This window comes from Panthera leo, chromosome Y (assembly GCF_018350215.1).
Source record: "Panthera leo isolate Ple1 chromosome Y, P.leo_Ple1_pat1.1, whole genome shotgun sequence".
In the NCBI taxonomy this organism is placed as follows: Eukaryota; Metazoa; Chordata; class Mammalia; order Carnivora; family Felidae; genus Panthera; species Panthera leo.
The window spans coordinates 7,852,848-7,868,490 of NC_056697.1; the positions used below are offsets into that span (position 1 = coordinate 7,852,848).

The 15,643-nt window shown below is 37.3% G+C and overlaps 1 protein-coding gene and 1 pseudogene across 2 annotated transcripts in view; one reads left to right on the forward strand and one right to left on the reverse strand.

The window, feature by feature from the left end:
• The first annotated feature begins 1,178 nt into the window (after positions 1-1,178).
• On the forward strand, positions 1,179-4,850 carry LOC122212657 (annotated as a pseudogene).
• LOC122212653 (gamma-taxilin-like) overlaps positions 4,845-15,643 on the reverse strand; it is a 38,222-nt gene continuing 27,423 nt past the window's right edge. The window contains exons 3-4 of one of the 2 annotated variants that reach the window (XM_042926593.1): positions 14,557-14,727; positions 4,845-6,604 (exon numbers count right to left, since the gene is read on the reverse strand). In XM_042926593.1, coding sequence (XP_042782527.1) covers positions 6,374-6,604; positions 14,557-14,727 — 402 coding nt within the window. In that variant the 3' untranslated portion in view covers positions 4,845-6,373. Of the gene's footprint in view, positions 6,678-14,556; positions 14,728-15,643 lie in introns of both variants that reach the window. The other variant, XM_042926594.1, reaches the window with a different exon arrangement.

Genomic DNA, 15,643 nt, shown 5'->3' on the forward strand with positions numbered 1-15,643 from the left:
ACAAAACAGATTTTAAACAATAAAAGCAACAAAACTATTACAAGATACAAAATAAATTATATTTAGATAAAACTGTTAATTCAATAAGATATAACTGTTATAAACATATACGCACTAAACAACATGAAATACATTTTGAGCAAATTGAAGGAGGAAATGGACAGTTCTACAAAAAATAGCTGGAGATTTTAAATCTCACTTTAATGTATGGAAAATTTAAACAGATATCAATATGGAAATAAAGAATTTTAACACTATAAACCAACTAGATCTAACATATATACAGTGATTTCTTTTCACAACAGCAGGATACACATTCTTCCCAAGTGCACATGGAATATTCACAAGGATAGCGTAGCTTTACAACTTAGAGAAATAAAAGATAAAAGTAAACGAGGGGCGCCTGGGTGGCACAGTCAGTTAAGCGTCCGACTTCGGCCAGGTCATGATCTCGCAGTCCGTGAGTTCGAGCCCCGCGTCAGGCTCTGGGCTGATGGCTCGGAGCCTGGAGCCTGTTTCCGATTCTGTGTCTCCCTCTCTCTCTGCCCCTCCCCCGTTCATGCTCTGTCTCTCTCTGTCCCAAAAATAAATAAAAAACGTTGAAAAAAAAAATAAGTAAACGAAACCCCAAATCAGAAAATAGAAGGAAATAGTAAGGATTGGAATGGAGAAAATAAAATAGAAAATCTAGAACTTATAAAACTCAACACACAAAAAGTAAAATATCCAATTAAAAATGTGCAGAAGATAGGAACAGACATTTTTCTAAAGAAGATAAAAAGACGGTTAACAGACATATGAAAAGATGCTCAACATCACTCATCATCATGGAAATACAAATACAAATCAAAACTATAATGAGAAATCATTTCACACTTGTCGGAATGGCTAAAATTAATAAATCAGGAGACAACAGGTGTTTAGCAGGGATATGAAGAAAGGGGAATGAACCCTCCTGCACTGTTGGTGGGAATGCAAACTGGTGCAAACTGGAAAACAGTATGAGATTTCTCAAAAAGTTAAAAGCTGAATCCCACAATCTAGCAATTTGTACTACTAGGTATTTACCCAAAGAATACAAAAATACTATTTAAAAGGGCACATGCACATTTATATTTATAGCAGTAATATCAATAATAGCCAAATTATGGAAACTCCTTCTACTTTGGTTCTTGCTGCTGCCACCACGATAAGGGCTTCTGTTAGCTCTGCTCACAATAGACAGGCATAACTGCTTTTAGCAAGACATACACAGCTAGCATCTAGTTGAGGATAGTGCACTGATGAGGGAAGGGAGGAACATTATACAATATTTGAGGGGTGGGTCAAGGAATGCAAATTAGAATTTAACTTTGCCATTGTGTTGATTCACAGATGACAAAGAAAATTAAAAAGCTGGAAAAAGAAATGATAATGTGGCGTACAAAATGGGAAAATAATAATAAAGTACTTCTGCAAATGGCCGAAGAGGTGAGAAGGTTTTACGTGAATGCATAGTGAATGCTCATTGATTTCAGTACTAGGGCAGGCTGGAACTTCCGGTTTGCTGAGTAACTACAGGTTTACTTACGTGGTCTCTTTCCTGTGGTAAGTTAGGTTCTCTTAGGTGAGGTATCAAACTTCTTTCCCAATTAATTAGCTCTGAGTTGTGATGTGGACACCTATAAATTGAAGTAGATTTTGCTGTCCACTATAGCAAACTTAGCTTATACAGACTAAGGCTTGTTAAACAGGATACTGTTCCCCATCAGAGCTTTTGATTCATTACATCAGAGGTGTGGCCTGAAGTTTTGCCTTTCTAAATGTGTCCAGGAAGTTCTCCTGTTGGTTCAGAAGGCACAACTTGAGAGTCACAGTTTTGCAGGGAAGACACCTTTATTCAGATTTCCCATGGAGAGAGCACAAACTTTTAACTCAGTTGCTTTCTACCTTGACTTGCTCATCTCCGAAAGGCAGCAAACTACTTTTTGTAAGGTTTGCTGCAAAGAAAGCTGAAGTAAGTGTATTCCATTTGCAATTACTAAATTTCTCAGGTTCATAAACTTCATGGGACTAGTTATAACATTTCATGAAAGAAAGTATTAGGGTTTCAAAATGGTGGAAAGGAAGAAAAATTGAAGAAAGAAGACTGTACTCTTATTTCTAGCATTTTAAATTAAAATAATTAATTTTATTTATTCTTTATTAAGTCAACATAAAATTAACTGAAAATCAAGATGTGCATTTTGGTTACTTTAAAGAAACATGACAAAAGAGTATTTAATTTTTTGCATTGTTCCAGAATAATTGTATTTTCAGCAGATGGTAAAAGGTAGTTGACAGTGTGGCACAGATTTCTTTTTTTTTCTTTTGTAGACAATAATGTACTCTGTATTTATATGTAGAGTGGTTACATGAATTCTCTCCTCTCCACCCCACCCCCCCCAACTCCCCAGAAAGCTGTGCATGATAAAGAGTACAAGGCCTTTCAAATAAAACTGGAACGGTTAGAGAAGCTGTGTAGAGCTCTTCAAATGGAAAGAAATGAGCTCAGTGAGAAGGTGGAAGCCCTCAAAGAGCAGGTCTCTGTAAATGCAGTGGATGTAGATTTAGCCACACCTGTGACACAGTCCTGCACTGGTGTTGTTTCTCAGAAGGAGCTGAAGACTTCTAGAAGAGCTCCAGGAGTGTACCTGGAGGCTAAGCTTCAGGGAGCAAATGAAACAAAACACAACTCCAAAGACCCTTTCTACATGATCTCTTCCAGGCACTGATTCAGTTGAATCAGATGAAGTGTGACCACTGTACTGAGTGATATTTTGTGTATCAGTTTTCTGTAGTCGTTACTATTAGTTTTGTGATGAAAATTTTCTTTTTCTATTATATATGTATTTTTAAAGAACTATTGGACTGTGTGGCACAGGAGGCTGCTTAGTTGTTTTGCATTGCTTTAATGTGTACAGTTTCCACAGCTGTATTACATACCTGCCTTACTAACCTTTTATTGGAATACATGTCTCATCCTTTCACTGTGTTCATTTGCCTTATCCCTGCCCCTTGTGTTATTATCATAATTAAATTGAGCGTTGTTTCAATGGTGGTTTCCCTATGTGAAACCTAAAACTAATTTAAACTCTCTATTCCACTAATATAAAAAAGAGAAAATATAAAGATGATTAGTTTTGTCTAGTAGCTCATTCAAATGCCAAGTGGAAAATAAAGCTCAAGTGTGGGATAGGAAACAAGTGTAGCATATTTGACATAGGTTCGATTTTTTGGTAATATTTTTTATCACTTGCAAATGAAGATGACTGTTAAGTCTTGTCTTGACTTTCTCAAGGTTGTGGCAGAATATGATTATGCGGTTGTCACTTGTAAACAAAATAGCATGTACACACAAGTCATTGGACAAATAGGTTTAATGCTTAAGTCACTAAAAATGGTTCTACTGCTTTGGTTTCAGCTTAGAACACATGTGTTTAAAGAAAAAAAAATTATCTAGATCTCTGCATTTACAATGGCAAAATTTCTGGGCTTTGTAATTTTGTTTGTTACTTTCCTTTGTTATTTCAGTGTTTGAAAGTTACTTTTATTTATATGTTCCTGTCACATCTATGACCTTAAATTGGTTGAAAATTGAAGATTACCTGATAGGTAAAACAGCCTGCAGTGTGAAGTATTTGCAAACTTTCACTACTGACCATGATAATCAAGGGACCAGAGAGTTAAGCAAAATAAATTTACATGAAATTTGACATCCTTAGTTAGTCTGCCAAAAGTAGCAAGTCCACACTTCACCGTTCAACAGTTTTTTAAAAGTGTCTCCATCAGCTACTAAATGGAACTGTTGGACCCACCACTTTGCGGGGGGGGGGGGGGGGGGGGATAAAGATTATGTGTCAGAACTACAATTCACCTTAAAATTAATTCTAGTGATCATATTTCACCAGAACAGTACAGCATGTAAGTTCTTAACATCTTATTAAGGTAGTTTGGTGGCCCCACATTTCTTTGTGATACTTACTTTGTGGGGAAGGCAAATCTTGGGCTGAAAGCAATGTGGTTCAGAGCATTTGCTCTGCTGTTTTGGATCTAATAGGTATATATTAGATATCATTGTGTGAAATGACATAAGACATGGAAAGCCTCTGGAATCTGGGAAGCATTTGCTTTCGTTTCAGAACTTTTCCTGTGGTTAACAAGGGAAAAAAGAACCTTATGGGAAGGACTCCCTTCCAAATGGCTCTGTAGTGTGTACTACCTACTGTATTCTGGAACAGGAGCCGTCAGACCATCTCTATCTTGACTAGGGCTGCTTTCATACTATAGCTATTATGTTGAGCAATTCTTATGTATTTACTGTCTGACCCTTTGTCAACCCTGTTAAAATACCCTGCAGCTGATCCAGGAAAAGCTTAAATGTTGCAATCAGTTAAAATATACTTGTTGCACCATTTTGTGGAACCTTCTGGAGTTGTAAAATCAGTAGCATCATTGGAATCCACGGTGTAGAAAAAAACATGGCTCCACACAGACCATTTCATCTTCATATGTGTATGAATACATTTTGTGGCCCTAAGACCAATACGTTTAAATTATGTATAAACTGTCTTATCATACCGGGTTATCACAGCTCATTTCTCAGGTGTTACAAAAATATCTACCTCTTTCAAACTATAACTGAACATAGCCCAAAAAAGGACGCAGTGCTAAGTAAACTGCTTTATTTTCATAGCTAATATGTTTCACGAAAATACAAAATTGATGAAGAAGTCATATTTTGCTTTTCACAGTCATTTTGTAGAAATTTTTCACTAATGTGAGTCTTATTTTGTCTATGCTGTAAAGTTGAATAAATATGTGATGATTAATTTAACAGCCTCTGTATATCCTTTACACTGAATGTGACTTCTCTGGTCTGGTAACATTCAAGCTCGGAGATAATTGTAAATAGCTGACTTCTCAGGTTTTAAAACACAGCTAATTATTGTACAATTAAATGAGTATGGGATGGAGGAGATACCTTTTGATGTTGGTAACACAAATTTATTCCACCAGAGCACTGTAAGCACCACCCACCACCACCCCCATCCTACACAGTAAAGTAGGTGATTCTGGATGATGTCTAGTAGGTGTAACTTCTGGCAGGACTTTAAAAAACTGCAAGAATTGTGAATATCTCAGATCTTAGATCTTACGAAGGCACACTTGTATATAGAACTTTTTTTGTGTGTCCTTTTAATGAATTAGTTGTTGATAAGAAAAAGCACAGTTTACCGAATCCTATATAAGCAAGTGAGTGAGTGTTTTCTAGCTTAACAAGTTGGAAGAAAGCTAGTATTTGAGTACCTTAGGCACAAATTAAAAGATAAAAGTCAAGAATAACTTTGTGGAAAATGCCAGGAGTCTGGCCCTGTACTGAAACAACCAAATTTGAAAACTTTTTTGTCAAAGAACATTATCTAGTAAGTGGAAAGGTAATCTATAAAACAGGAGAAAATATTTCTAAATCATGTATCTGACAAAGGTATACTATTGAGAAGATACAAAGAACTCTTACAACTCAACAATAAAAAGACAAATTCAGTAGAAGGACTTGGATTCATAACTTTCCCCCAAACCCCCGTGTAACAGTTAGTTAAGCATATGCAGTGAAGCTCAACCTGGGTCATCTTTAGCAAAATGCAAGTCAAGATCAGGAGATACCACTTCAAACCCACTAGGGCCATGATAACACTAATAAACACTAAGCAAAATAAGGCGAGAATGTGGAGAACTTGAACTCCTGTAAATTGCTTAGGGGAATGTGAAATGGTGCAAATGCTGTGGAAAAGAATTTGGGTGCTTCCCAAGAAATTAAACAGGAAGTGAGTGACATCTCAAGACTGCAACATAGGTCATTCTGTTTTGTTCCCCTTCGCAAGAAGAACAAGACATGGACAAGACACCACTGAGAGAATCCTAGAATATGCAGGCATCCTAGAATATGCAGGCGAGGCTTAAGCACCACTCTGCAGCCAGAGACCGTGACAGACTGTGCTAGAAGGGTCAGAGGAATGGCTACCTGATGACCTCATTGTCCCTCTACTAGGCCAGTGAAGCACCACAAATTGAGGTCTTTGTGAGCATATGGTTCCTCCAGTGAGGAGAAAGAACCCAGGTTGGGCAACCAGCCCCATCCTTCTCCCCGCTGCCCGCACTGTGGGTCATTCTGTGGGAGCTGCCACTATGACATCACACCATGGAGACTGCAGAGTGCAGCCACTAGAAATCTGACTGTGATAGATAATAGGAAGGAACCCCCAACAACCAGCACAGGGATCTTGACAGACTGAGTTCATACCTGCAGTGTCCATGTAATATTCCCAACCAGGGGTTTCACTCATCTGCAGAATCAAGTTGGAGGTGCACTATGATCCAGGAACTCACCAGACTGGAGGTCTGTGTGACTTGCATCCTTAAATGAGGAGGTTTGCTGGCCAGAAAACCTGGCTGGCCCTGTGCAGGAAAGGTGCTGAAACACCACCCCACCTTCTGTGGAAAGTGGCTTGTAGCCCCATCTGAACTTCAGGGCTTCTGACAACTCCTGGAAGCTGTGTGGCCCAGTGGCGCTTGAGCTGAGAAACTGACAGGTGGAACCAAAATTTGCAGAACAAAGTCAGTGGCGTGCCTCAGGGAAACCGGGGTGTCAGCTGGAGCTATGACAAAAAACAAAGAGCTCTCAAAGGAAACTAATACAGCTCTAATAACGGACCCTAACAAAATGGAGATCAATGAACTCTTAATTCAGAATTCCATGTCAATTCCATTGAAATTTTGATAGGGATTATTTCCTTGACTCTAATGATGGCTTTTGTTCTTATGGACATTTTAAAAATATTAATTCTTCCAATCCATGAATACAGGGTACTTTTCCTAAAGTTCTTTGTGTCTTCTATTTCTTTCATCAATGTCTCCTACTTTTCAATGTAGACATCTTAAATTTAACTCCTTAAATTTATTCCTAAATATTTTGTTTATGATACTATTGTAAACGGTAATAACTTCTTTATTTCCTTCAGAAAAGTCCCTGTCAGTGTATAGAAATCTACAGATTTTCGAATGCTGATTTTGTATCCTGCAACTTTACTCAATTTGTTTATTAAACCTAACAATTTTTGTTTGAGTCGTTAGGATTTTCTATATAAAAATCATGTCATCTTCAAATAGAAACAATTTTACTTCTTCTCTTCTAATTCTGATACCTTTTATTTTTCTTGCCCGATTGCTCTAGCTAGGACTTCCATTAATATTTTGAATAGGTATCGTAAGAGAGGGCACCCTTCTCTTGAACCTAATCTTAGAGGAAAAACTTTCAACTTTTCTCATTGACTATGATGTCAGCTGTGGACTTGTCGAATATGGCCTTTGTGATATGGAGGTTTATGTACCTTCTGTGCTAATTTCTTAAGAATTTTTATCTTGAATGGATGCTGAATTTTGTCAAATGCTTTCTCTGCATGTGGAAATAGCCGTATAATTCCTTCTTTTTATCCCATTAAAGTGATGTATTCCACTGATGGGTTTGTGTATGTTTAACCATTCTTGCATCTCAGGGAAAAAAAACACCTCATCATGATAAATGATCCTTTTAATATGCTGTTGGATTTGGTTTGCTAGTTTTTGTTTGGTTTGTTTTTGTTTTTAGGATTTTGGCATCTATGTTAAGGAGGGTCATGGGCCTGTAATTTTCTCTTCCATTTCTTTCTTTTTCCTCTTCTCCCACTGCCCCCTCCACATCCCATTTTGGTAGAATCCTCGTCTGCCTTAATATCAGGGTAATGTTAGTCTCAAAATGAGTTTGGAAGAGTTTCCCCCTCTTTAATTTTCTTGTAAGAATTTCGGCAGACTTGGTGTTAATTCTTAACTGTTTGGTAGAATTCCCTTTTGATGCTGTCGGCTCATGGGCTTTTCTTTGTTGGGAGATTTTTGCCTACTGACTCAGATCTCCTTACTAATAATTGGTGTGTTCAGATTTTTTATTTCTTTATGATCCAGTCTTGGTAGGCTGTATGTTTTTAAGCATTTCTCCCTTTCTTCTAGGTTTTCCAGGAGATTGGCTTATACTTGGTCATAGTTGCCTCGCAGGATCCTTGAGTTTGAGTGGTATCTTGTAATAGCTCTTTTTTACTTGTAATTTCGTTTTTGTGTCCTTTTCCTCTTTTTCTTGGTTAACCTACCTAAAGGTTTTTCCATTTTCAAACTCTTACTTTGGTTAATTTCTTCTATTGGTTCTCTACTCCCCATTTTCTTATTTCTGCTCTAACACTTATTCTTTTCCTTTATATGCTAACTTTTGGCTTTTCTAGATCCCAGAGGCCTAGAGTCTGGTTGCTATTGTGATCTTCCTTGCTTCTTAGGGTAAGTAAGCATTTATCATTACAAGCTTTCTTCTCAAAACTGCTTTTGCTGCATCCCATAAATTCTGGTATGTTGTTTCAATTCTCATTTGTTTCAAGAAACTTTTTTCTTCCCCTTTAGCTTCTTCTTGATCCATTGGTTTTCTGGAAAGTTTTCTCTAATTTCCATGTGTGTATGAATTTTGTAATTTTCTTCTTACTACTGATTTCTATTTTCACACCATGGTGGTCAGAGCAGATGCTTGGCATGATTTCAGTCTTCTTGAATTTCTCTATATGTCAGTAAGTCCATTTGGTTGATAGTGTTATTCAAACTCCATGAATGGAGTTCATCCATCTGTTGGATGATCTATCCATTATTGAGAATGGGATATTAAAATCCCCAACTACTACTGTATTGCTGTTTACTTCTCCCTTTATCTCTGTTAGGTTTGTTTTATATATTTGGGTGGGTACCATTGGATGAATAAATATTTACAATTGTTTTAACTTCTTGATAGAGTGACCCCTTTATTATTATATAATGAGCTTCTTTGTCTGTTTTTTTTTTTACCATTGAGAGTGCAAAGTCTATTTTTTAAAATATAGATATACCTACCCCTACTTCTTTTCTTCTTACTGTTGTTGCCATTTGCTGAAAATGTCTTTTTTTATTCCTTCACTTTCATTCTATGTGTATCGTTAAGGCTAAAGTGTTCCTCTTGTAGGCAGCATATGAATGAATCCTGCTTTAATTGATTAATTACTCATATTCAGGCATCGTATGTCTTTTATTTTATTTTTTTTTTATTTATAATTTACATCCAAATTAGTTAGCATATAGGGCAACAATGATTTCAAGGGTAGATGCCTTAGTGCCCCTTATCCATTTAGTCCATCCCCCCTCCCACAATCCCTCCAGCAACCCTCAGTTTGTTCTCCATACTTATGAGTCTCTTCTCTTTTGTCCCCCTCCCTATTTTTATACTATTTTTGTTTCCCTTCCCTTGTGTTTGTTTTGTCTCTAAAAGTCCTCATAGGAATGAAATCATGATTTTTGTCCTTCTCTAATTTCACTTAGCATAATACCCTCCAGTTCCATCCTGGAGTTGCGAATGGCAAGATTTCATTCTTTTTGACTGCATGAACCTGGACCACTTTCTTACCCCATACACAAAAATAAACTCAAAGTGGGTGAAAGGATGATATATATATACATTCAGAACATTTCATCCTAAAGCAGCAAAATATACGTTCTTCGCCAGTGCACGTGGAACGTTCTCCAGGATAGACCATATACTGGGACACAAATCAGCCCTAAGGAAGTACAAAAAGATCGAGATCATACCGTGCATATGTTCAGACCACAATGCTATGAAACTGGAAATCAACCACAAGAAAACAATTGGAAAGGTAACAAATACTTGGAGACTGAAGAACAACCTACTAAAGAATGAATGGGCTAACCAAGCAGTTAAAGAGGAAATTAATGTAAGTATATGGAAGTCAATGAAAATGATAACACCACAACCCAAAACCCCTGGGGCGGGCGCAGCAAAGGCGGTCATAAGAGGAAAGTATACAGCAATCCAGGCCTTCCTAAGGAAGCAAGAAGGATCTCCGATACCTAACCTAACCTTACGCCTAAAGGAGCTGGAAAAAGAACAGCAAATAAAACCCCAAAGCATCAGAAGACAGGAAATAATAAAGATCAGAGCAGCAATCAATGCTATCAAAACCAAAATACCAGTAGAACAGATCAATGAAACCAAAAGCTGGTTCTTTGAAAGAATTAACAAAATGGATAAACGACTCGTCAGTTTGATCAAGAAGAAAAAGGAAAGGACCAAATAAATAAAATCAAGAATGAAAGAGGAGAGATCACAACCAACACAGCAGATATAAAAACAATAATAAGAGAATATTATGAGCAATTATATGCCAATAAAATGGGTAATCTGGAAGAATTGGGCAAATTCCTAGAAACATTTACACTACCAACACTGAAACAGGAAGAAATAGAAAATATGAACAGACCCATAGCCAGTAAGGAAATCGAATTAGTAATCAAAAGTCTGCCAAAAAACAAGAGTCCTGGGCCAGAAGGCTTTCCAGGGGAATTCTCCCAAATATTTAAAGGGAGAGTTAACACCTATTCTCTTGAAACTGTTCCAAAAAATAGAAATGGAAGAAAAACTTCCAAAGTCTTTCTATGAAGCCAGCATTACCTTGATTCCAAAACCAGACAGAGACCCCACTAAAAAGGAGAACTACAGACCAATTTCCCTGATGAACATGGATGCAAGAATCCTCACCCAGATATTAGCCAACCGGCTCCAACAATACATGAAAAAATTACCCTCCATGACCAAGTGGTATTTACACCTGGCACGCAGGGCTGGTTCAATATCTGCAAAACAATTAATGTGATTCATCACGTCAAGAAAAGAAAGGACAAGAACCATATGATCCTTTCAAGAGAGGCAGAGACAACATTTGACAAAATACGGCATCCTTTCTTGATAAAAACCCTCAAGAGAGTAGGGATAGAAGGAGCATACCTCGAGATGATAAAAGCCATATATGAACGACCCAATGCTACTATCATCCTCAATGGGGAAAAACTGAGAGCTTTCCCCCTAAGGTCAGGAAAAAGACAGGGATGTCCACTCTCGCCACTGTTATTCAACATAGTGTTGGAACTCTTCTTAGGCTCTGCAATCAGACAACACAAAGAAACAAAAGGCATCCAAAGCGGCCAGGAGGAGGGCAAACTTTCACCCTTCGCGGATGACATGACACTCTACACGGAAAAGCCAAAAGATTCCACCAGAAAACTGCCAGAACTGATTCATGAATTAGGTGAAGTTGCAGGATATAAAATCAATGCACAGAAATCGGTTGCATTCCTATACACCAACAATGAAGCAACAGAAAGAGAAATCAAGGAATCGATCCCATTTACAGTTGCACAAAAAAACCCATAAAATACCGAACCAAAGAGGTGAAAAATCTATACACTGAAAACTACAGAAAGCTCATGAAAGAAATTGAAGAAGACACAAAGAAATGGAAAAAGATTCCATGCTCCTGGATAGGAAGAACAAATATTGTTGAAATGTCGATACTACCCAAAGCAATCTACATATTCAACGCGATCCCTATCAAAGTGACACCAGCATTCTTCACAGAGCTGGAACAAATAACCTTAAAATTTGTATGGAACCAGAAAAGACCCCAAAGAGCCAAAGCAATCTTGAAAAAGAAAACCAAAGCAGGAGGCATCACAATCCCACACTTCAAAGCTATAATCATCAAGACAGTATGGTACTGGCACAAGAACAGACACTCAGATCAATGGAACAGAATAGAGAACCCAGAAATGGATCCACAAACCTGTGGCCAACTAATCTTTGACAAAGCAGCAAAGAATATCCAATGGAATGAAGACAGTCTCTTCAGCAAGTGGTGCTGGGAAAACTGGACAGCGACATGCAGAAGAATGAACCTGCACCACTTTCTTACCCCATACACAAAAATAAGCTCAAGGTGGGTGAAAGGCCTCAATGTAAGACAGGAAGCCATCAAATTCCTTGAGGAGAAAGCAGGCAAAAACCTCTTTGATCTTGCCCGCAGCAACTTCTTACTCAACACGTCTCTGGAGGCAAGGGAAACAAAAGCAAAAATGAACTACTGGGACCTCATCAAAATAAAAAGCTTCTGCACAGCGAAGGAAACTATCAGCAAAACTAAAAGGCAACCAACAGAATGGGAGAAGATATTTGCAAATGACATATCAGATAAAGGGTTAGTATCCAAAATCTATAAAGACCTTACCAAACTCAACACCCAAAAAACAAATAATCCAGTGAAGAAACAGGCAAAAGACATGAATAGACACTTCTCCAAGGAAGACGTCCGGATGGCCAAGTGACACATGAAAAATGCTCAACGTCACTCATCACCAGGGAAATAACCTGATAAGCCACAATGAGATACCACCTTACACCTGTCAGAATGGCTAACATTAACAACTCAGGCAACAACAGATGTTGGCGAGGATGCGGAGAAAGAGGATCTCTTTTGCATTGTTGGTGGCAATGCAAGCTGGTGCAGCCACTCTGGAAAACAGTATGGAGGTTCCTCAAAAAACTAAAAATAGAACTACCCTATGACCCAGCGATTGCACTACTAGGCATTTATCCACGGGATACAGGTGTGCTGTTTCGAAGGGACACATGCACCCCCATGTTCATAGCAGCACTATCAACAATAGCCAAAGTACGGAAAGAGCCCAAATGTCCATGGATGGATGAATGGATAAAGAAGATGTGGTATATGTGGTGTGTGTGTGTATATACACACACACACACACACACACACACACACACACACACATACACACACACACATATACATATATACATATATACATTTATATATATATATATGTATATATATATATACATATATACCATATATGTGTGTATATATATATATATATACATATATACCATATATGTGTATATATATATACATATATATATATGTGTGTATATATATATATATACATATATATATATATATATATATATATATATATATATATATATATGCTAAGAACACGGTCCAGGTTCATTTTTCTGCCTGTTGCTGTCCAGTTTTCCCATTCCGTGTGTATATATATATATGTACATATATACATATATATACACATATACATACATATATATGTATACATGTACACATATATGTATATACATATTTACATATACATATATACATACATATATGTATACATATGTGTGTGTGTATATATGTATATATGGCAATCAAAAAGAATGAAATCTTGGCATTTGCAACTACATGGATGGAACTGGAGGGTATTATGCTAAGTGAAATTAGTCAGAGAAAGATAAAAATCATATGACTTCACTCTTATGAGGACTTTCAGAGACAAAACAGATGAACATAAGGGAAGGGAAACAAAAATAATATAAAAATAATATAAGATAATATAAAAACAGGGAGATGGACAAAATAGAAGAGACTCATAAATATGGAGAACAAACTGAGGGCTGCTGGAGGGATTGTGGGAGGGGGGATGGACTAAATGGGTAAGGGGCACTCCTGAAATCATTGTTGCACTACATGCTAACTAATTTGGATGTAAATTTAAAAAAATACAAAATAAAATTTAAAAAAAAAAGAAAAAAAAATCAATCTAAATTTAAGTCTTCTAATGAAAAAAAAACAAAAAACAAAAAAAAACCCTCACCCCAGATCAGGATTTATTTCATGAGTTGCCCTGTATTCCTGGATCTTGGGAGTTTGCTGTGATAAAGGTAATTAGAGATCCTACTCCGTATTCTTAGCTATAGGCAGACATGTTCCCATTAGAAAAGGCAGATTCCTTTTACACTCTCTAGTTCTTTATCCTTCCACAAATTATAAAATTTTAATAACTGTTCCCTCTTCCTGTATATATAGAGAAGAGTAAATCCTTCACCTACATGTGTACAAAACCAACGTAGGCGTGAGTGCTCTTCTGTAGTACTTAGGAAGTGAATTGCTGAAGATGGGAAGAGAACGGTTACACAGACTAGCCAGTTAGGATCCATAGGAGTTCTCTGCAATCTGTTTTTGCTTCGTAAACTCATTCTGATTCAAGTCTATTACTACCAGTCAATGTTTTCTGCTTTCTGCTGAGCATTTCATTTCTTCATCACCATGAAGGTCATGGTAATCAACTACATTAATCATCAGAAAAATTCCTGGCAACCCTGAGCTTACTAAACAGGAGGGCCATGAACACTAACATCAATACCATCTAGATACCCTGTGATCAAGTATAAGGTACATTACTGAACTCTTTCTTGATGCTGAAACCAACAGTTGGATAGCAGAGTATTAGATTTACAAGTGGCCTTACATACAGCATTAACCCAGGCAAAGTTGAATAAATAAATGTTGAAGGTAGTATGTCTTTGAGGACCCACCAAAGTCCTCTGCTCAGGAACCTAACCTACCTGACACCTGAAGCAAGTGTCCCCTGGAGTTATCGCCAAGCTGCCATTATTACAACCAAGTCCCACTACAGCAAGTGAAGCAAGGATCTACTTCAAACAAAATCACTTCAAACAGTGGTTATACACTCACCCTAGCCGTCTCCTGAAAACAGAAAAATGCATCAACTAACCTTTAGTGTCTTATTGTGACGCTGAAGTTCCCTGCAAAGAGACTCTAGTTTGCTTCTTGCCAAGATGGCCTTGCTGTGTTCACTCTGCAAGTGAACTTTCTCTTTGATGATCTGGGCTTGTTTCTTCTGCAGAACCTTCATTTGCTTCTGAACATTCCTGCTCTCCTCCAGCTAAAATTAACAAGTAGTTTATACAGTTAGAAAATAAAGTAAGAACCTCGGAGTTACAGTTGGCAGAATTGGAATTAGTCATGGAAACTTTTCTACTACTCTCTTATTCGGCTGAGATATAAAATGGCATGCAAATAATTTTGGTGTATTTAGAAAACAAACCACAATGTCTTTTTTAAAATTAAAAACAAAATAGATCTTTGAGGCAAACTTCTTATGAGTGAACACCATCTGGTTTTACTTTTCTACAAGAAATGGAAAAACTACAAGAAATGAAACAAAGAAGCAGCTCTTCGTGAAAAGAAGGCAATTTATTCTATTGTATGAGAACAGATAAAATGACAGTCTTGCTGACACTTCAGTAAAGCTCTCCTAAAGAAAAAATGTTGACAAGTCACACATTTCAAGAGCAAGAGCAAGAGCGACTTATCCAGGAGACTTATCAAACACTCTTACAGGCCACACGTTTAGAGCTACTAAAAACACCTTCATTGAAATTTCTTCTGGCAAAGAATAATTTTTCTTTGAATCTTACTACGGACTATGAGTATAGCATAATTCACCTGGCTATAGGTGCTACACAAATTATCTGCAACCCAACTGGTTTCCTGCCCACTCCCCATTCTTTCCTGCTGCTCATGTATCAGAAGCTGAGTAAAAACATTATTATGTCTATTGGAATTGAATTCTTTCATGGTAATACTAATAACAAATTACTGGTGATGCAGCTCAGACGTGACTACCTTAGGCACTAATGATGACATATTACACTGAACTGACTAGGTACGAGACACTGAGCTGATAAATATTAATGATAAAAAAAAAAATGAACAAAAAGGAGCCCGAGAAGATAGGCACCATTGCAAGTAATTGATATATTTGACATGGAGACACAGAAAGCCTGATGGCTTCTCTT